Raw genomic sequence first — 20,779 nt, forward strand, 5'->3', positions numbered from 1 at the left:
TGCATTTGCACCACCCCATCCGGACTCACCATCCGAGGCAGCGACTGGATACTCCATTCATCCTCCAGGTTCACCATCTTTCCCACCAGAGGAACCTAATTTTCCAACTGGACTCTGTGTTTTGGGACTGCCATTGGCCACCTGGCTATCTGCTGCTTTATGGGACTACCATCTGTGACGTCCGTGTGGTAATATACAAACCCTATGCCCACAATCTATTATGATGCATATTGAATGTCCTAAACCATGATTTTATTGTAACCCCCTGTTTTATACATCATATTACCTAAAAATTGGTACAGCTATTTTAGCACTTTTATTAATAATAAATATTGTAAAGGATACCGTTCTGTTTATCATTTTTAATATCTACAGCCAGCGCTGGTACACTTCTTTTTCCTTTGCACCTATTTCGAGACCTGACAAGTCTCAGTACCAGCTGCAGTTAGTAGCGCACTGATCACCAGACCCTCTTTTTTCAGCCTGGTCAGGTAAGTCCTGGAGGGGGGGACCCCTTTATTGGGGGGTCCCACTCCCCCAGGGCCCCTGGCCAGGCTGACTGGTCGGTAGGGTTAATGTTTTGGCCGCGGGACCTTATATAATAAGTGTCCCCCGGCTGTGGCATTACCCTGCTGGCTGGTTTGGCCTGGGGCTGGTTCTTAAAATACGGGGGACCCCTACTCATTTTGTCCCCCGTATTTTGGGAACCAGCCCCGGACCTGGAGCCTGGGGCTGGTTGTTAAAAATCGGGGAACCCCTATTTGTCGGGTTCCCTGATTTTTAATTACCGGATTACCGGCCCCGGCTCTTTCAGCCTGGTGCTGGTTACAGCTGTGGGGGGGACCCCACGCTGTTTTTTTATTTATTTATTCTATTTTTTTTTTTACACTCTGCAGCCTGCACGGATCTGACTGATCCGTGCAGACTGCCTGTACGAATTCGTATATATGTGCCGCTAATACCAATGGTTACACCATCGGATGGTTACAAAGTAGTCGTATATGAGTGCTTTGTAATTTCCCCTCCGGAACACGACTTTGCATACGACTGAAACAGTCGTATGCAGTCGTAGGGGAAATACTAATACGAAAAACTAGGTTTTTCATATTAGTAAATTTCCCCCTACAGTATATCACACGTAATGACGCATACAGGGGAGTGCTGGAATCTCTCTCTCCCACTCCACTACCCAGCGTTAGCCCTGTGGCCCCTGACATGTCCCGGAAAAAGAGATTTAACAGGTAAGACATAAATCTAATTTTGTGACATTGGGGAATATCATGTACAGTATGTGACAGCATATTTTGTATTTGAATATTGCCCATTGTGTAGTAAATATTTCACCCTTTTTTTCCAGCTGAGCCCTCTGTGACCCTGGGAGTGAGCAGAGAGGGGTCCCCTGAGTGCAGAGCCATTGGGGGGTACCCAGCGGCAGAGATCTCCTGGGTCCCACAGTCACAGGATATAAACACAACACTTGCAGAGAACCCGGATGGGACATGGACAGTGACCAGTGTATACAGCGCTGTACGCGGCAATGTGACCTCTGTGACCTGTGTTGCATCTCATCCTACATTTACGGGCCCCCAGGAGAGATCCGTCTCAGTGTGTGGTAGGTACAGTATCAGTGTTCTCACCATTGCTCGGTTATTGCTGTTCCATCTGAGACAGAGTTACTGTAGTGTGGGAACTGACAGGTAGTGTGGGAACTGGCAGGTAGTGTGGGAACTGGCAGGTAGTGTGGGAACTGGCAGGTAGTGTGGGAACTGGCAGGTAGTGTGGGAACTGGCAGGTAGTGTGGGAACTGGCAGGTAGTGTGGGAACTGGCAGGTAGTGTGGGAACTGGCTGCATGGGGAACGCTTATTGATAACGGCAACAATGTTTAATTCTAAAATCCATTTGCCAGGAAAACCAATAAATGGGACAATCTGTCTTCCCCTTACTAAACACACAGCACCTGTCCTGAATTTTGGGCTAGTTATCCCCAAAAGCAGGGGACAGTAAGTTTTTTTTCTAATACTGCTGCCAGCCAGTCAAACACTGCCAACACCGCACAGCTCACAGCCCGCTGCCAGTCTGTCACACACTGCCGACACCGCACAGCCCGCTGCCAGCCAGTCACAAACTGCCGGCACCACATAGCTCACAGCCTGCTGCCAGTCAGTCACACACTGCCGACACCGCACAGCTCACAACCCGCTGCCAGCCAGTCACATACTGCCGCATACCTCCCAACCGTCACGATTCCGTCGGGACAGTCCCGATTTTCGGGTCCTGTCCCGACGTCCCACCCGCGGCAGGCATTGTCCCGCTGCGGGGGGTGGCAGTTGGGAGACCCCCCAATCTAGTAGAATAGACGCTGTGCGCATGCGCACAGCGTCTATTCTCGTATGAAAATGAGGTTGCGGCTAATTAGCATAAGCCGCACCCTCATTTGCATACGCCCGCCCCCTTTTCGGACGCTCGCGCGGTCCCTATTTCCTCCGGACGGAAGTTGGGAGGTATGCTGCCGACACCACATAGCTCACAGCCCGCTGCCAGCCAGTCACACACTGCCAACACCGCACAGCTCACAGCCTGCTGCCAGCCAGTCACACACTGCCCACACCACATAGCTCACAGCCCTCTGCCAGCCAGTCACACACTGCCGGCACCACATAGCTCACAGCCTGCTGTCAGCCAGTCACACACTGCCGGCACCACATAGCTCACAGCCTGCTGTCAGCCAGTCACACACTGCCGACACCACATAGCTCACAGCCTGCTGTCAGCCAGTCACACACTGCCGGCACCACATAGCTCACAGCCTGCTGTCAGCCAGTCACACACTGCCGGCACCACAAAGCTCACAGCCTGCTGTCAGCCAGTCACACACTCATACCTCCCAACATTTGGCTTGAAGAAATAGGGACACGAAAGCGCCCGAAAAGGGGGTGGGGCGTATGCAAATGAGGGCGCGGCTTATGCTAATTAGCCGCGACCTCATTTTCATACGAGAATAGACGCTGTGCGCATGCGCACAGCGTCTATTCTACTAGATTGGGGGGTCTCCCAACTGCCACCCCCCGCAGCGGGACAATGCCTGCCGCGGGTGGGACAGAGGGACAGGACCCGAAAATCGGGACTGTCCCTCTAAAATCGTGACAGTTGGGAGGTATGCACACTGCCGGCACCACATAGCTCACAGCCTGCTGTCAGCCAGTCACACACTGCCGGTGCCACTGACGAAGTAGCTGAGACTGAGGGCCTTATTTTGGTTCATTCTTTCTGACAAAATCCTTCTTAGATGGGCAAAACCATGTGCACTGCAGGTGGGGCAGATGTAACATGTGCAGAGAGAATTAGATTTGGGTGGGGTTTTACTTCAAAGTGAGATCTATATTGCAGTGTAAAATAAAGCAGTCAGTATTTTCCCTGCACAGAAACAAAATTACTCACCCAAATCTAATTCTCTCTGCACATGTTACATCTGCCCCCCCTGCAGTGCACATGGTCTTGTCCATCTAAGAAGGATTTTGACAGAAAGAATGAACCAAAATAAGGCCCTGAGTGAGATGTCGGTGCCTCAATCTCAGCTCCAGGAATCCCAGTGGCCACGCTGCTGACTGTGAAATCCTCAGAGAGGCAGTGTAGTGCAGCTGTCAATGTAAAAGGTCCAGAAATGAGTTGGGACTTGGCGACAAAGGAGTGGTTGGCCTGTCTTTTAGACACTGCAGTGGACCTTGTGATTTAAACATTAAAATCCAGGAGATTGTCCGAAAGTTGGGCCAGACTAGGCAAGTTTCTAGCATATATGCTACTCTCAATCTCCACATATCCCCTAATGTTCTAGATGGCCTGAAGATCAAATGGAAAGGTGATCTTAGTCTAATTGAGGGGGAACAGTGGGTACAGATTTTGGGATCAATAAAGTCCACTACTTCCTGCATCAAGTATTCTTTTATATTTTGCACCGTGCGCAAAGCAGGCCTTAGATCCACTGCGGACTGTCCTTAGGGTGACCAACTTTCCATAGGGCCAACCCGGGACAGGGGGTCGCGGGCTCGACAACCTATTTACACCTATTTGTTTTCGGTATTTGCTACTACTAATCCTGTATGAACAAAAAAAAACACACACAAAATGTGTTTTCTTTACCATATTACTTTGATATTTGTTTAGTTTCACGGCGGCAGCTCTGCGCTACGTTTTCAACGTAGCCTAAGCTATGTTGTCAGCCAAGGGTGTAACTACCATAGGTGCAAGGGGTGCAGCTGCTATGGGGCCCAGAGCTGAGGGGAGCCCATCTTTACTGTCTAATTAATGTTTTCCATACATTTATCACCATCAGTTGGTAAATGGGGGGCTCTTAAAAACCTTTGCTATGGGACCTACTGCTATCTAGTTACGCCTCTGTTGTCAGCGTAGCGGCTGCCATGAAACTACACTGGGAGCAGGGTGGTGGGTGCTTTGTTTTATACTTACCGTCCTCCGGCCGGCGATACCTGTGGGCGACGGTCACTCCCTGGCGCCAGCAATGTACGCAATTCAGCGTATTGCTGCTGGGGGAGCATCACATGGTTTCCCTGCTCCCCCAGCGGCATTATGCTAATTGCATACATTGTCCGCTGCCAGAGCCAGGGGACTGAACGCTGCCCATCGGTGGACTTGATGGATGCGGTAGCCAGGCCAGAGGAGGGTAAGTATAAAGCACAACACACACACATATTTCACCCACTATCCACGTCATACCCCCAGTATCCACGTCGGCGTGGAGCTGATTTTATAAAGTGTGGCGAGCACAGCGAGCCACCGAGCCTGAAGCGTGGCGAGCACAGCAAACCCTATGCTTTGGGTTCGGTGGTATGACGTGGATAGTGGGGATATTAATCATTGTGTAGTTTCAGGGCTCCAGTACCATTACTTTTATTGTACACACCCAAACTACATTGCAAAGACGTTTGACATTATTGTTTAATGTTCTTTTTTGGTAATTGTTGTTTACTTTTCTTTGTTTTTGTGTATGCAAAAAAAACTAAAACAATAAAAATGTACACAATTAAAAAAAAAGTCCAGAAACAGGGGGCATTAAGAAAAGCTGTATAAGAGGCACCTCTAGAAGCGCCTCAGTGACAGGGATGTGCTTTCTACCCATATGAAACATGACCATGTCACTGAGGCAGATGTGATTGGGCATCATGTCCTCTCACCTTGGGGATAGGGATAGTGCTGATCTGCCGGATCAGCTGCTTGGTCCGTCGCAGGCCCCGGATCTCCCATCGCTGCCTGGGTCACAGCACTCCGCAGTCCCTCCTGCACTAGCCCAGTCTGTACATTCCCCATCTAACTGGTTTTAAGGCTATCCATACTTGAGCACATGTCATACTTGCCTACTTGGAATGTGACCTCTCCGGGAGAAGCCCGGAGAGGCAGCACGTCAGGGGGGCGGGGGCAGGGCTGACATCACTTGGACTCTGACAATAAATGAACTCATGTATGGGAATATTTAGTGTTACTCTGTCCTTTGTTTTATTCTGTTTATTTTGTGGAATGAAACCTTAATGTCAGTCAGCATTCCTGGTGTGCCCAGTTATGTACATTTCTCTATACAGGAGTCACGTCTTCTAGCCTGTGGGCACTGGCAGTCCTTCCCATCCTCCTCTTCATCACAGGATACATTCTCTGCTGGAAACTATCACAACTCAGGTATTTCAGCAACAAAAATGTGTCCTTGTCATCAATATTATTTTTATTATTATTATTATTATTCTTTATTTATATGGCACCACAAGGGTTTCGCAGTCCTTACCAAAGTACGTAAACAAATGAGCAAAAGCAGAAAACAGCAACTTCTACAGCAGGGATCACTCAAATAAGTAGGAGGACGACAGCAACCAAGGTTTGTATGGAGTAGATGATATTGAAAGTTAGGTTTGGCAAATCATATGAGAGATTACATTATAGGAGAGGGGCAGACAGACAGGGGTGACACAGATAAGTTAGGATGAGAGATGGCTGGGTTTGATGAAGAAGTGGATCTTAAGAGCCCATTTGACGTTTTATAGAGAGAAAGAAGGAGAGGTAGAGAATTCCAGAGTTAAGGAACAACATGGGAATATTCTTGGGGGGGCAGAAGTGGGAGGAAGTAATCAGTTGGTAGGAGAGTGTGCATTTGTGGAGCAAAAAGGGTTGGGTTGGAGTTGGAAGGGAGATGATGACAGAGTTTTAAGTGGGAGAGGAATGGGTGGGGGCTTTGTAAGTAAAAGAGAGACACTTGGATAGGATTTGGAAGGGGAGCCAGTGCAGGGCTTGGAAGAGTTAGGTCAAACATAGAGTGGAGAGAGGTGGTAGTCAGGGAGACCAGATAGGAGGAAGTCACAGCAAACCAATCTGAAGATCACCAGTAAGTGTATAATGGTCTTAGTTGGTTCCAGGGTGAGAGAGGTTCTGATCCTTCAAATATTTTGAGATGGAAATGGCAGGACTGCAAGAGGTGCTGAATTTATGTTTTGCATCGTACTTGGGAGCTAGAGGAAATAATCAAATTGGGCAAAGTGAGATTATCTTGGAGGATGTCATCACAGTCTTAAACATGCTGAGTTTAAGAAAGTGTTGGGATATCCAAAAAGAGACAGTGGGAGTTACAAGTGAGGATAGAGGTGGAGAGGTCATGGGAGAAAAGGTAGATCAGAGAATCATCACCATAGAGATGATATTGGAGGTCAAACCAGCTGATGAGATCACCTATGGAGATCATATAGAGAGGGAATATGAGAGGTACAAGAAACTTGGAGGACACCGACTTTTAATGGAAATGGGGGGGGGGTAAAGTCATGAAAGGAGACAGAGAAGGAATATTCAGAGAGGTAGGAGGACAGCCAGGAGAGGACAGTATCACACAGATACATAGGAGAGGCGGGTCTACAGTGTCAAAGCAGCAGAGTGGTCAATTATGAGCAGAGATTAGTGGCCCTGGAATCTGGCAGCAATGAGATCCTTGCTGGTCTTTGTGAGAGCAGTTGCAGATGAGTGGGGAGACCAAAAGCCAGACTGAAATAGGTCAAGCAGAAAGTGTGTGGAAAGAAAGGTGGTAAAGAGGTTGAAGACAATGTGCTCATGAAGTTTGTAGGGGTAGTTGGAGAGAGCATTAGGATCAAAGGTAGTTTGTTGAGAATAGCTGAAACGAATGCATGCTTGAAGGCCCAGGGCACAAAGCCTGATGAAGTGAAGACATTGAGGAAGTGGATAAGATAGAACCAGTCAGAAGAGACTTAGCAGAGGAGATGGTGACGGGGTGAAGGGGCAGGTGAAAGGTGTGGGGGAGGAATGGGTGAGGGGCATGACTTGCTCTCCAAATACAGGGGAAAAAGAAGTCAGAGTTTGTAAGATGGATGGGGAGGTGGAGGCTGGAGCGGGGTGCTGGAGGTCTGGTGGAAAGTGATGTCCTGACAAATGGAATCAATTATAGATGTCAATTAGGAGCCAAAGGCAGAGAGTGGGGAGAGATGGCAAGGAGGATGTAGAGAGAGGAGAGAGATGAAAGTTGGGATGAGATGCCAGGTGTTTGAGTGTTGGGGGGACATGAGGCTTTTGAAATATGACTAGTGCGGGAAAAAGACAACGTTGAAGGATGAGACTATAAAATAGAAATGTCTGAGGTTTTTGGATGACTTTTGCAGTTATATTTGTGCATTTGGTGTGCCAGGGTTGAGGTGTTGATCTGCGAGGGTCAATAATAATTGCTAGAGCAACATAGGGTCTAATTTAGATTTGATCACTGCTGTGTGATTTTGCACAGCCCTGCGATCAGATAGTTGCTGCCCAAACAGAGCGAAAACCCGCCCCTGGCAAAGACAGCGAATGGCTTGCGAATATCTTGCTGATCAGCGGCCAACTGCAAATCCATGCGCAAGGGGGGGATCAGGAGGCTTGCCCACCTTTACGGGGGACCCTATTTTTGGGAGTCTCTCGGCCATTCCAATATATGCATTGTATAGTGAAGTGGCTAGTTCATGGCAGGCAAGAAAGAGAATAGGGAAAATAAGTCCGTTGAGTCAGTTAAGATAATGGAAGGAAGATGTACAAATAGAAAGTGTGTGAGCCAGGAAGGAAGGCTTTAAAGAAATTGGTAGGGATGGTCAGGGTAGCGGTAAGTGACAGCAACCCAAAGGGAATTGGTTGGAAGAGGCGTATTGCATGTGAAGAGGGATGGTTCTGAGTTGTCATACGTTCGGTAACATCTTCGACTGTAACCTATTTGTCTCCCCAACAATAAGTGTTCTATCGCATCTGCCACCACTGAATAGTGTAAGAACTATAGAGGCTGATTTGCATATACTGTATGTGACACCAGGTCTATGAATAACTCTCAGTAACCTGAGTGAACCACAGCCCTTCATCATTTCCTCTTCCACGCAGAGAATGACCGACACTGTGCAGCGATTTCTCTATCCAAACTCTGAACTCAGCGGCGCTCAGGAAATGACTCTGGCACATGCCTGTAACAGTGTTTAGATGACAAAATGCTTATTTTAAATGAAATGTTTTCTCTGTGGTTTAGGGGCCCATTTACTAACATTATTTTTACTAATATAATGCGAAAAAGGGTGTTTTCCCACCCTTTTAACATTATTTTTCACCTGAATGTACTAATAGGCTTTTGGAACAGTTTTCTTGAAAAACTGCACCAAACCCTTCAATTTACATTTTTTAAGTAATCAGATCACATTTCCCATATTGATAATGGGAAATGTGATCTGAGCAAATTTACTAAAAAATATGAAAAAAAAAAAAAATTGCATTTGGCCCTGTAATAAAGTATGCCATATATATCACAGGGCTCACAGAATTATGGGGTTCTGCAGAGCTGTAGGACAAACAGGCTGATCAGGGATCGGTGGTCCGGTGATGACTGTCGGTCTCTGGGGCCTCCTACTACGCTGTGAACCCCGGTGCAGTAAAGTGATGCTGCAAAGAGGCAGCTCACTTTACAGCATGAGGGGTACAGGAAAAAGAAGCCCTGAAGACCAGCAGCACTGCAGGAGCCAATCCCCAGGGGTTGGTGAGAATAATAGTGGTGGTGGGGTTTAGTGGCACGGGGGGTCGTTATGATGGGGAGGGGGTGCCAGCAGTGCTGGTAGTGGCGATGGGGGTGCATGCGCAGTACAGCATCTGGGTATTTTTCCTGAATGATACCCCAATGGTGCTGCGGAGACCCATCGCAGGGACAGAGCTATAACTGCATGCGATAATTGATACATCCGGGTCAATTATCACATTGCGAGTTGTGCCAATGTTATCTTCAGATGCAGATGGTGATAAATGAGCCCCTAAATATTTAAAGCATTTCCCGTCCTACAGGAGCCATTGGCTACTTAGTGAGAGGGACAAGTGAGACAGCCAGTAACAGTGCTGCTGAAGATGCTGCAGATTTGATGGGTGTGCTGTGCAGCCAATCAGAACTGAAAAGGGGCTGAACAGAGCTGCATGTGACAAGGATTCTCCCAACTGACTTCCCACCGCGGGACACTGCTACACTTGGGACAGAGGGACAGTCCTAAAAAAAAAAAGTGACAGTCTGGCAAAACATAGGGACAGTTGGGAGCTATGGGGTTAGGCGTTGCCTAGACTATTCAGCATAGAACCTTCTAATCATAGGGCCCCATTCTGACTGCCACGGATCTCTGTACCCAGGTTCTAGCAGACCATTTTGGCATAAAGCTCATGTGAATTAACTTATGCACATTGGCGTATCTCTGTTCTGTTCAGAGTTGGATGGCTGGATAGGTCTTTCCGCAAAATAGGGCGTTATGGGCTGTGAACTGGGCAGTGACAATATGATTGTACGTAAGCACCCCGGTTCTGTGCAAGTCATGCGTACAAGGAAAATATAACAGCTGCATAATATGGGTTAAGTAAAATCAGGGAGATTGGGAGAGAGGGAGATTACTGCTATGTCAGGGAGTCTCCTGCAGAATGCAGCAGGTGAGGTAAGTAACTATGATGTAACAGTGTAATGTTGGCTAGGTGACATGAGGGAGATTGCTAGACTAATGAGGGAGAGAGGGAGATTGCTGCTATTTCAGGGAGTCTCCTGCAGAATGCAGGAGGGGAGGTAAGTAACTATGATGTAACAGTGTAATGTTGCCTAGGTGACATGAGGGATATTGCTAGACTAATGAGGGAGAGAGGGAGATTGCTGCTATGTCATGGGGTCTCCTGCAGAATACAGGAAGGGAGATAACTATGATGTAACGGTGTAATGTGGGCTAGGTGAAATGAGGGAGCTTGCTAGACTAATGAGGGAGAGAGGGAGATTGCTGCTATATCAGGGAGTCTCCTGCAGAATACAGGAGGGGAGGTAACTATGATGTAACAGTGTAATGTGGGCTAGGTGAAATGAGAGAGATTGCTAGACTAATGAGGGAAAGAGGGAGATTGCTGCTATGTCAGGGAGTCTCATGCAAAATGTAGGAGGGGAGTTAACTATGATGTAACAGTGTAATGTGCGCTAGGTGAAATGAGGGAGATTGCTAGACTAATGAGGGAGAGAGGGAGATTACTGCTATGTCAGGGAGTCTCCTGCAGAATGCAGGAGGGTAGGTAACTATGATGTAACAGTGTAATGTGGGCTAGGTGACATGAGGGAGATTGCTGCTATGTCAGGGAGTCTCCTGCAGAATACAGGAAGGGAGGTAACTATGATCTAACAGTGTAATGTGGGCTAGGTGACATGGGGGAGATTGCTAGACTAATTTAGGGAGATTGCTGCTATGTTAGGGAGTCTCCTGGGGAGAGAGAAAGCTGCAGCAGCCTGTCATCTCTCTGCCCCTCAGTAATTGTTTTCATGGGGGTGTGGCCACACCCCTTCCTGAAGGCCATGCCCTGCCAGTGGCCAAGCCCCCTCCATTTTTACAGGGCCCGGCCGACCTGATGGCGCACCCGCCTATATCCGCAAATGAGCACAACTTACAATAGGTGCATAGTGTCACATAGCATACCTCCCAACATCATATATGTCCCAATAGGGACTCTTTCCTTGGGGCCCCAGAAAGGGGTGTGGCCTTTGGAGAACAGGCCTGGTTAAGTGGATTGACACACCCACAAGCCAAGCCACACATTTGCCATCAATGTGGGGGCATGCTTAGAGCTCTGTGAGCTGCTGGCCATGCTCTCAGTCCCTCTGTCCCCTGTGAATTGATGCTGTGTGCATGTGTACAGTGACAGGGGAACTCCCAACTTCACCCACACCACAGGACATTGCTGCCCATGGGTGGACAGCGGAACAGTCCCAAATAAAGTCACAGTTAGGAGGTTTGCACACAGGTAGAAGAATCAGCATGTGACACGGGCTGACAGGTTTTCACCCTCTGTACATGGAATTATAACATTTATTTGTGTTTAATTTCCAGGAAATGCTTCAAAATGTCATTAACCGCAACCCCGCCGAAGCTACAGGACGCAACTGAAGAGGTAAAGGATGGGGGTAATTGTGGAACTCCTGAAAGTTATTTCGCTGCAGACGGTAGAACGTCCTCACTTGGCGCTATTTTATTCATTGTACATCATGGAACTAATAACGTATTTGCAGCATAGGCATTATTCTGTATTTATAACCCCTATATTTGCCCATTCTAATTTAATATTTCAGATTTTTTTTCTATACTGTACTGAATGCAAAACTGTACAGTATAGAAAATGTTGATGAATGAGAACTGTACTGGCCGCCAGCTACCACAGCACTGCATTCCCGCAAAGCCACACCCCCTTGTCACAAGGCCACACCCACTTTGGATACCGGTGTAATGGTTAGCTTTACCGTTTGATTCCCACCATGGCCCTAACTGTGTGGAGTTTGTATATTCTCCCCGTGCTTGTGTGGGTTTACTCCTGGTGCTCCGATTTTCTCCGTTGATCCAAAAATATACTGGCAGGTCAAATGGCTCCCCCCCAAAAAAATTAACCCTAGAATGTCTGTGTGCGTGTACATGTGTTAGGGAATATAGATTGTAAGCTCCACTGGGGCAGGGACTGATGTGAGTGTTCAAATATTCTCTGTAAAGCGCTGCGGCATATGTGTGCGCCATATAAATAACTGATAGTAGATAAATATCCTTAATGTTGGCAGGCATGCTGTAATACATTTCTTTATAAGCAAAGACTGCACAGTCATTTCTGGAAAGTGCTGCAGAATACAGTAATGCACCTTTCATTTATTTCCTTTAGTATGTTTGTATTCCTGGCATCCTCTGTGTGCTGCTACCGCTTTTGTGAGACGAATCACTGTAAAGGCAGCGGAGGCACCACAACCGCACAGAGACAGCTTGACAACCTGTTACATAATCATTGATTACCACATACGCGCAAGCAGGGGGGGTTTCCATCGGTACAGCAGTCCAGTACTTTTTACTTTTGAATCCACAGAGAATGTTATAGATTAACAGTTTCCATTGTGAATTATTTTCATATGACCTGGCTACGCGGAAGCGCTTCTGTTGTGAAAACACTGGCCGCACGGCGCACGCTGATTGGCTGAATCTCAGCCAATCAGCTTGCTCCCAGTGTTTCCACAACAGAAGCGCTTCCGTGTAGCCAGGCGGATAGCGCTCGTTATTAAATTCTTATTGACTGCAGGGACCCCCCGCTGCCGCAAGCTTTATATACACATCCGCAGGACAGGTACACCCGCGGCACGGGGGGGGGGGGGGGTGGTGGGGCGCGAAATGCCGCCCTCCAGTGGCCGGCGCCCTAGGCAAATGCCTAGATTTGCCTAGTGGTGGCACCGGCCCTGGCTGTGGTTAGAACATCAGGGCGATTCACGTGCAATTTGGGCTCTTTTCATGCTATTGCGGCGATCAATTACACGAATAGCGTCTAAATCGCATGTGATTGACAGCAGGTTCGATGCGATGCGCGACCCCAAAATAAAATAAATTTACGTTGAAGTTCCCAGAGAGGTTCATCCTGATCTAAATAATATTTTAATGCATTGAATATTCTTGTAAAGTGTCTTGATGTCACATGTCATAGGAATGTCATTATGACTCCATTGAATATTCTTGACAAGGTTAAGGAAATGTGCGGTGTCTCTAATGTGGGATCTTAAACAAAGTGTTTTTGCAAAAAGGATTCGAGAACGGATGAAAAATAAGGGATTAGGCCACTCCCCTGATAAATTACCCTGGTCCCCCAAAACTTTCTACACCCCTGCAGGGGCAAACGCGGGATTTTCAGAAGGGGTTTCCAGAGGGGCGGAGCAAAGCACAGAGATGGACACTTAGGTGACCCAGTATATGCCGGGTCAGTTAAAGTATTATAGATAGACCAAATGTATATTAATAATAATAATTTTCTGGTGGGAGGACAGCTTGCTTGACTGCAGATATCTCCAGTTCCTGGAAATAGATTTCTTAGGTTTTAATGGAAACTAGAGAATCCCACCTACCAAATGGTATTGGGGACTATGGGATCAGAGTTCAGGAAGCAGAGCAATCTGCCAAGGAGTATATAAAACTACATACTAGGTGTGTGGAGCTGGAGCAGTAACCAGCTACTGGAAGGCTGATCTCTGGTTCTGGGAACAGTAGAGACAAGCTACTAGTGTCCATCAAAAAGGGGGGGGGGGGGGAGTCCTAGCTTTTGGAATATACCCCCAGAAAAACTAAGTTAGACAGAACCTGAAATATCTGACTGGGAAGAGCAATTAACAGGCTTGGATGGGGTCCACTATTTTGAAGTCAGATATCTCCGGTTCCCAAAGGCCGATTTTTAAAATTCTTGTACCCATGGAAAGAGGGGACCCTCAGCTTTTAGCCTAGGGCCGTTAGACTCCTGGGGGGGTTTCTGTGTCCTCCTGCGTGTGCTACTGCCCTGCTCCCCCTAAGTGTCGTCTTCTACTGTTCAGGCCAATTGCACTAACCTCAGTGGCCATGAAAGCATTTGAAAGACTAGCACTGAAGCACCTGAGAGAAGTGACGAACTCTCATCTTGACCATACCTCCCAACAGTCCCGATTTCAGCGGGACAGTCCCGATTATCAGGGCCTGTCCCGCTGTCCCACCTGCGGGCGGCAGTGTCCCGCGGTGTGGGGGGGCTGTTGGGAGTCCCCCCTGTCAGCTGCTAAGCAGCGGGGAATAAACGCTGTGCACACGCGCACAGCGTCTATTCCCGCAGCCAGGGGGCTGGGGGCATGGCTAGAGGCTCACAGAGCCTCTGGGTCATGCCCCCATAGCGGCAAAATGGGGGCGTGGCCTCGCGAGAGAGCCGCACGCATAGGCCATGCCCCCAAATTAGGCCACACCCCCGAAAATTTGCGTCCCGCCTGCTAAACTGGCAAAGTTGGGAGGTATGCCTTGACCCCATGCAGTTCGCCTACCGGGCGAACAGAAGTGTAGAGGATGCGGTCAACCTCGGGCTGCACCATATTGTACAACACCTCGACCACCAAGGCACCTATGCAAGAGTCCTATTCGTAGACTTCAGCTCAGCATTTAATACTATCGTTCCTCGCATCCTGCAGCCAAAACTCCTCTCCTTAGGAGTCCCAGGATCAACATGATCATGGATAGTGGACTTTCTAACGGCAAGGGAACAGGTGGTCAAAGCCGGCGCCTTCTCGTCCAGCACACTAACAATCAGTACAGGAGCCCCCCAAGGATGCGTCCTCTCCCCTCTGCTCTTCTCTCTCTACACGAATGACTGCACCTCAGCTGAGCAGTCAGTGAAAATCATCAAATTTGCAGATGACACCACTATCATCGGCCTAATCAAGGATGGTGAGGAGACCGCGTACAGGCATGCAATGGAGAAGCTGGCACAAGGTTGGGGCAGCAGCAACAACCTCGATCTAAACCCCACCAAAACAGTTGAGATGGTGGTCGACTACAGGAAAAAAACAAATGCACTAGCCCCGCTAACAATAGCCAACGCAGTGGTGTCGCGGGTTGATTCCTTCAAATTCCTAGGGTCAACCATGTCCAGCGACCTAAGATGGGGATTAAACATACCACAAACCAGTGGCATAAGTTCATCCCAGTTGCCCGGAGGCAAGATAAATATTGTTGCCCCCTTTCCCACAAACACACACACACCACCTCATATAAATGTATTTTTGCATGTGTCTATGTATGTTATGTATATTATGTTTAAAATAAAGAGAGTGTAACCTCTATGGTCCTGCTAGGAGGGAGATTCAGCCACAGAAGCAATATCAATGGATTTGAATTAATTGTTTTAAAGGAGAGGTGCCCCCAAGGGAGCAGGAGCCCGGCAGCAGATGACTCCATTGTCTCCATTGCCCCTGCCACAAACATCAAAAAGGCCCAACAGCGCCTGTTCTTCCTGAGGCAACTCAGGAAATTCAACATCCCACAGGAGCTGCTGTGCGTATTCTACACCGCCATCGTAGAGTCTGTCTTATGTTCCTCGATCACAATCTGGTACGGTGGCGCAAGCGAGAACGACAAACAAAAACTGCAGAGGGTAGTGAAGACTGCGGAAAGGATCATAGGGACCGACCTCCCCCCGATAAGGGATCTGTTCTCATCCGGGGTAAGGAACCGCAAAGGACAAGCTGCATCCTGGTCAAAACCTGTTCAACATCCTACCATCCGGAAGACGGTTCAGGTCCACCCCCGTCAAAACGTCCAGATCCGCAAGAATCTTCTTTCCGTTAGCCGTCCATCACCTGAACAATCCAATCAAAGCGAATGCAATCCCAATATCAACAGCCAAACAACATGACCCTACTTGGCGACCTGACTACCATAGTTGTAGCTAGAAGTGCTATGCTTGTAATGTCTTTATGTAATATATGTAATGTCCCCCCCCCCCACACACACACCCTTTTCATCCCTGCTTTATGCTGCACTGTAATCCACAAAAAATTCCTAGTGTGCGCAAGCATACATGGCCAATAAAGTTGATTCTATTCTATTCAGTGTATGCAGATGTGTTTTTTTTTTTGTCCGGCTTACTTTCTGACCACACAAAGAAATGTCTTACCCAGCTGACTAGCGCCATCTCCTGGCTGGCTCCTCAAATTGGCGTACTGGAATTAGCCCTTTCTGTAAAGCTTTCTTTATAATTTATTATTATTTATTAATTAACAGTTTCCTATATAGCGCACATATATTCTGCAGCGCTTTACAGAGAATATTTAGCCAGTCACATCAGTCCCTGCCCCAGTGGAGCTTACAATCTATATTCCCTACCACATGTACACGCACACACACAGACATTCTAGGTTTAATTTTGTTAGGACCTACCAGTATATTTTTGGAATGTGAGAGGAAACCGGAGCAACTGGAGGACACCCATGCAAGTAGGACCATGGTGGGAATCAAACCCATGACCTCAGCGCTGTGAGGCAGTAATGCTAACCATTACACTATCCGTACTGCCCTGTATATATAACACATGATGGGAATAGAACCCATGACCTCAGTGCTGTGAGGCAGTAATGCTAACCATTACACCATCCGTACTGCCCCGTATATATAACACATGGTGGGGATAGAACCCATGACCTCAGTGCTGTGAGGCGGTAATGCTAACCATTACACCGTCCGTACTGCCCCGTATATATAACACATGGTGGGGATAGAACCCATGACCTCAGCGCTGTGAGGCAGTAATGTAACCATTACACCGTCCGTACTGCCCCGTATATATAACACATGGTGGGGATAGAACCCATGACCTCAGCGCTGTGAGGCAGTAATGCTAACCATTACACCATCCGTACTGCCCCGTATATATAACACATGGTGGGGATAGAACCCATGACCTCAGTGCTGTGAGGCAGTAATGTAACCATTACACCATCCGTACTGCCCCGTATATATAACACATGGTGGGGATAGAACCCATGACCTCAGTGCTGTGAGGCAGTAATGTAACCATTACACCATCCGTATTGCCCCAGCAAATCATAGAGCAGAACATGATGGGATGATTCAGACCTGCTTGCGGGATGAATTCACTCCCCCATCCGATATTAGGGATGCATGAATATGCGCATGTGCAAACCCCCGGAGTGAACACCTTTGGAGAGTTTCACACTCGCCGGGGCATTTGCTCCACGATAGGAGGGCAGTGGGTGGGAAGAGGGCGGATGTCAGTCTAGACCAGTGATTTTCAACCTTTTTCCCTTGTGGCACACTTTGCCCATGCACACCATGAGATCCCCACAGGGAAAAACACATCAGTGTGCAGGCGATGTGCAGAAATGCCAGTGTGCAGGTGATGTACAGAAATGCCAGTGTGCAGGCGATGTGCAGAAATGCCAGTGGCAGGCGATGTGCAGAAATGCCAGTGTACAGGCGATGTGCAGAAATGCCAGTGTACAGGCGATGTGCAGAAATGCCAGTGGCAGGCGATGTGCAGAAATGCCAGTGCGCAGGTGATGTGCAGAAATGCCAGTGTACAGGCGATGTGCAGAAATGCCAGTGTACAGGCGATGTACAGAAATGCCAGTGCGCAGGCGATGTGCAGAAATGCCAGTGCGGAGCAGGCGATGCACAGAAATGTCAGTGTGCAGGCGATGTACAGAAATGCCAGTGCGCAGGCGATGTGCAGAAATGCCAGTGCGGAGCAGGCGATGTACAGAAATGTCAGCGCGCAGGTGATGCACAGAAATGTGAGTGTGCAGTCGATGTACAGAAATGCCAGTGTGCAGGCGATGTACAGAAATGCCAGTGCGCAGGCCATGTACAGAAATGCCAGTGTGCAGAAATGTCAGTGCGCAGGCCATGTACAGAAATGCCAGTGCGCAGGCGATGTACAGAAATGCCAGTGCGCAGGCGGTGTGCAGAAATGTCAGTGCGCAGGCGATGTGCAGAAATGCCAGTGCGCAGACGATGTACAGAAATGTCAGTGCGAAGGCGATGTACAGAAATGCCAGTGCGCAGGCGATGTACAGAAATGCCAGTGCGCAGGCGGTGTGCAGAAATGCCAGTGTGCAGGCGATGTACAGAAATGCCAGTGCGCAGGCAATGTACAGAAATGTCAGTGCGCAGGCGATGTGCAGAAATGCCAGTGCGCAGGCGATGTGCAGAAATGCCAGTGCGCAGGCGATGTGCAGAAATGCCAGTGCGCAGGCGATGTGCAGAAATGCCAGTGCGCAGTCGATGTGCAGAAATGCCAGTGCGCAGGCGATGTGCAGAAATGCCAGTGCGCAGGCGATGTAAAGAAATGCCAGTGCGCAGGCGATGTAAAGAAATGCCAGTGCGCAGGCGATGTGCAGAAATGCCAGTGTACAGGCCATGTACAGAAATGCCAGTGTGCAGGCGATGTACAGAAATGCCAGTGCGCAGGCGATGTGCAGAAATGCCAGTGCGCAGGTGATGTGCAGAAATGCCAGTGCGCAGGCCATGTGCAGAAATGCCAGTGCGCAGGCGATGTACAGAAATGCCAGTGCGCAGGCGATGTACAGAAATGCCAGTGTACAGGCGATGTGCAGAAATGCCAGTGTACAGGCGATGTGCAGAAATGCCAGTGTACAGGCGATGTGCAGAAATGCCAGTGTACAGGCGATGTGCAGAAATGCCAGTGTACAGGCGATGTACAGAAATGCCAGTGCGCAGGCGATGTGCAGAAATGCCAGTGCGGAGCAGGCGATGCACAGAAATGTCAGTGCGCAGGCGATGTACAGAAATGTCAGCGCGCAGGTGATGCACAGAAATGTGAGTGTACAGGCGATGTACAGAAATGCCAGTGTGCAGTCGATGTACAGAAATGCCAGTGTGCAGGCGATGTACAGAAATGCCAGTGCGCAGGCCATGTACAGAAATGCCAGTGTGCAGAAGTGTCAGTGCGCAGGCGATGTGCAGAAATGTCAGTGCGCAGGCCATGTACAGAAATGCCAGTGCGCAGGCGATGTACAGAAATGCCAGTGCGCAGGCGGTGTGCAGAAATGTCAGTGCACAGGCGATGTGCAGAAATGCCAGTGCGCAGACGATGTACAGAAATGTCAGTGCGAAGGCGATGTACAGAAATGCCAGTGCACAGGCAATGTACAGAAATGTCAGTGCGCAGGCGATGTGCAGAAATGCCAGTGCGCAGGCGATGTGCAGAAATGCCAGTGCGCAGGCGATGTGCAGAAATGCCAGTGTGCAGGCGATGTGCAGAAATGCCAGTGCGCAGGCGATGTGCAGAAATGCCAGTGCGCAGGCGATGTACAGAAATGCCAGTGCGCAGGCGATGTGCAGAAATGCCAGTGCGCAGGCGATGTGCAGAAATGCCAGTGCGCAGGCGATGCACAGAAATGCCAGTGCGCAGGTGATGTACAGGAATGTCAGTGTACAGGCGATGTACAGAAATGTCTGTGTGCAGGCGATGTACAGAAATGCCAGTGCGCAGGCGATGTGCAGAAATGCCAGTGCGCAGGCGATGTACAGAAATGCCAGTGCGCAGGCGATGTACAGAAATGCCAGTGCGCAGGCGATGTACAGAAATGCCAGTGCGCAGGCGATGTACAGAAATGCCAGTGTGCAGGCGACGTTTGTTATGGATATTGGTATACAGTAATATACATGTTAGCCAGCCTAAAGCAATAACTGTATCTACACCAAACAGAAGAACTGCGCTAATGAGCCGCGGGTGGTTAGGGTATGGGGCTGAAGTACTAGAGGCCTATATCAAATAAAATGATGTAGAAAACTGAGGTTCTGCATAATTTTATGCTTTGTGGCTATGTACTAATAGACTAATGCAAGAAATGTAATGGAAATCTTATATGGGGTACACACCAGGACGATATGGCCCAAAACGAGCCAATTTAGATACAATCTCAACCGGTTGTATGTAAATAGGATGTGTTTTGGGCCATTTCGATCCGATGCGCGGCCCCACGCGTCGGTCGGTCTTTTCGGAGATCCTACCTGCTGTAGGTAGGATCTCAGAAACGACCACTGTAGTGGGTCCTGTGACGACCCGCTCACGGGCATTAGACTTCTGATTAGCAATACATGAATAGGGACTACGATCTGTACATACTGTATTCCTCCAACATCCAAAGGACAGAAACTGGTCCAAATTCAGGAAGGGGGCGTGACCACGGGTAAATGGGATGTGGCTACACCCCCTTTCCTATACGTTCAAAGGAGAGCTGGATAACCAGAAACCCTGTAAAAAAAAAAGCACTTTTTGGCCAGTACAGGCCAAAAAAAGGTACTGTACTAGCCAAAAAGGTACAATTGGAGGGAAATTATGCATTGCTGCCTACCCTGAATCCTGTGGGAGAGTCCAGATCTCCCAAAAAATAGTTAATAATGTTATATAGAAATATCTCACAGCAACAAGCATTTAAGCATAGGCACGCCCATATATGGAGCTAGACATGCCCTCTGGGTGGAGCATGACACGCCCTCTCCATGCTGTTTTACTATAATCTCCCTGAAACTAGTTTTCAAAAGTAGGCAAGTATGCCCCAATGTACTGAACCCTGAAAAGTGAAGCTTTTCAGACGGTGTAAACTTCTTTTAGCCAATGGAGGCATAGCACCAGGAGAGGGATCTTTCGATCCCACTCCTGCATCGGTTTAGAAACTGAAACTGGATGCAGAGGTGTCTTTCACAAACATGAACAACTTCTCCAAAATCCAAGGCAGTAACTTGTAGGGACAGTGGTTACACACTGTCCCTGCTGGTGTCCCTACGTACATTGGGCCTAATTCACGTTCACTTGCAAACTGTTTATGCAGTCTTCCGCATGCTGGTGTCTGCTCAGCACGGGGCAAGGCTGCCCGCAATGTAGAGTCCCTCTTTATGATGCCATTGCAATTTATTAATGAGTAGTCAT

General features: G+C 48.5%; 1 protein-coding gene across 1 annotated transcript in view; it reads left to right on the forward strand.

Annotated features, from left to right (window-relative positions):
• LOC146059409 (cell surface glycoprotein CD200 receptor 1-B-like) overlaps positions 1-20,779 on the forward strand; it is a 37,984-nt gene that overhangs the window by 16,485 nt on the left and 720 nt on the right. Inside the window, exons 3-5 of the mRNA XM_083171612.1 lie at positions 1,358-1,612; positions 5,593-5,686; positions 11,392-11,452. Of these exons, the coding sequence (XP_083027738.1) occupies positions 1,358-1,612; positions 5,593-5,686; positions 11,392-11,452 (410 nt within the window). The remainder of the gene's footprint in view (positions 1-1,357; positions 1,613-5,592; positions 5,687-11,391; positions 11,453-20,779) is intronic.

This window comes from Crinia signifera, chromosome 2, assembly GCF_055691185.1.
Source record: "Crinia signifera chromosome 2, ASM5569118v1, whole genome shotgun sequence".
Taxonomy (NCBI): domain Eukaryota; kingdom Metazoa; phylum Chordata; class Amphibia; order Anura; family Myobatrachidae; genus Crinia; species Crinia signifera.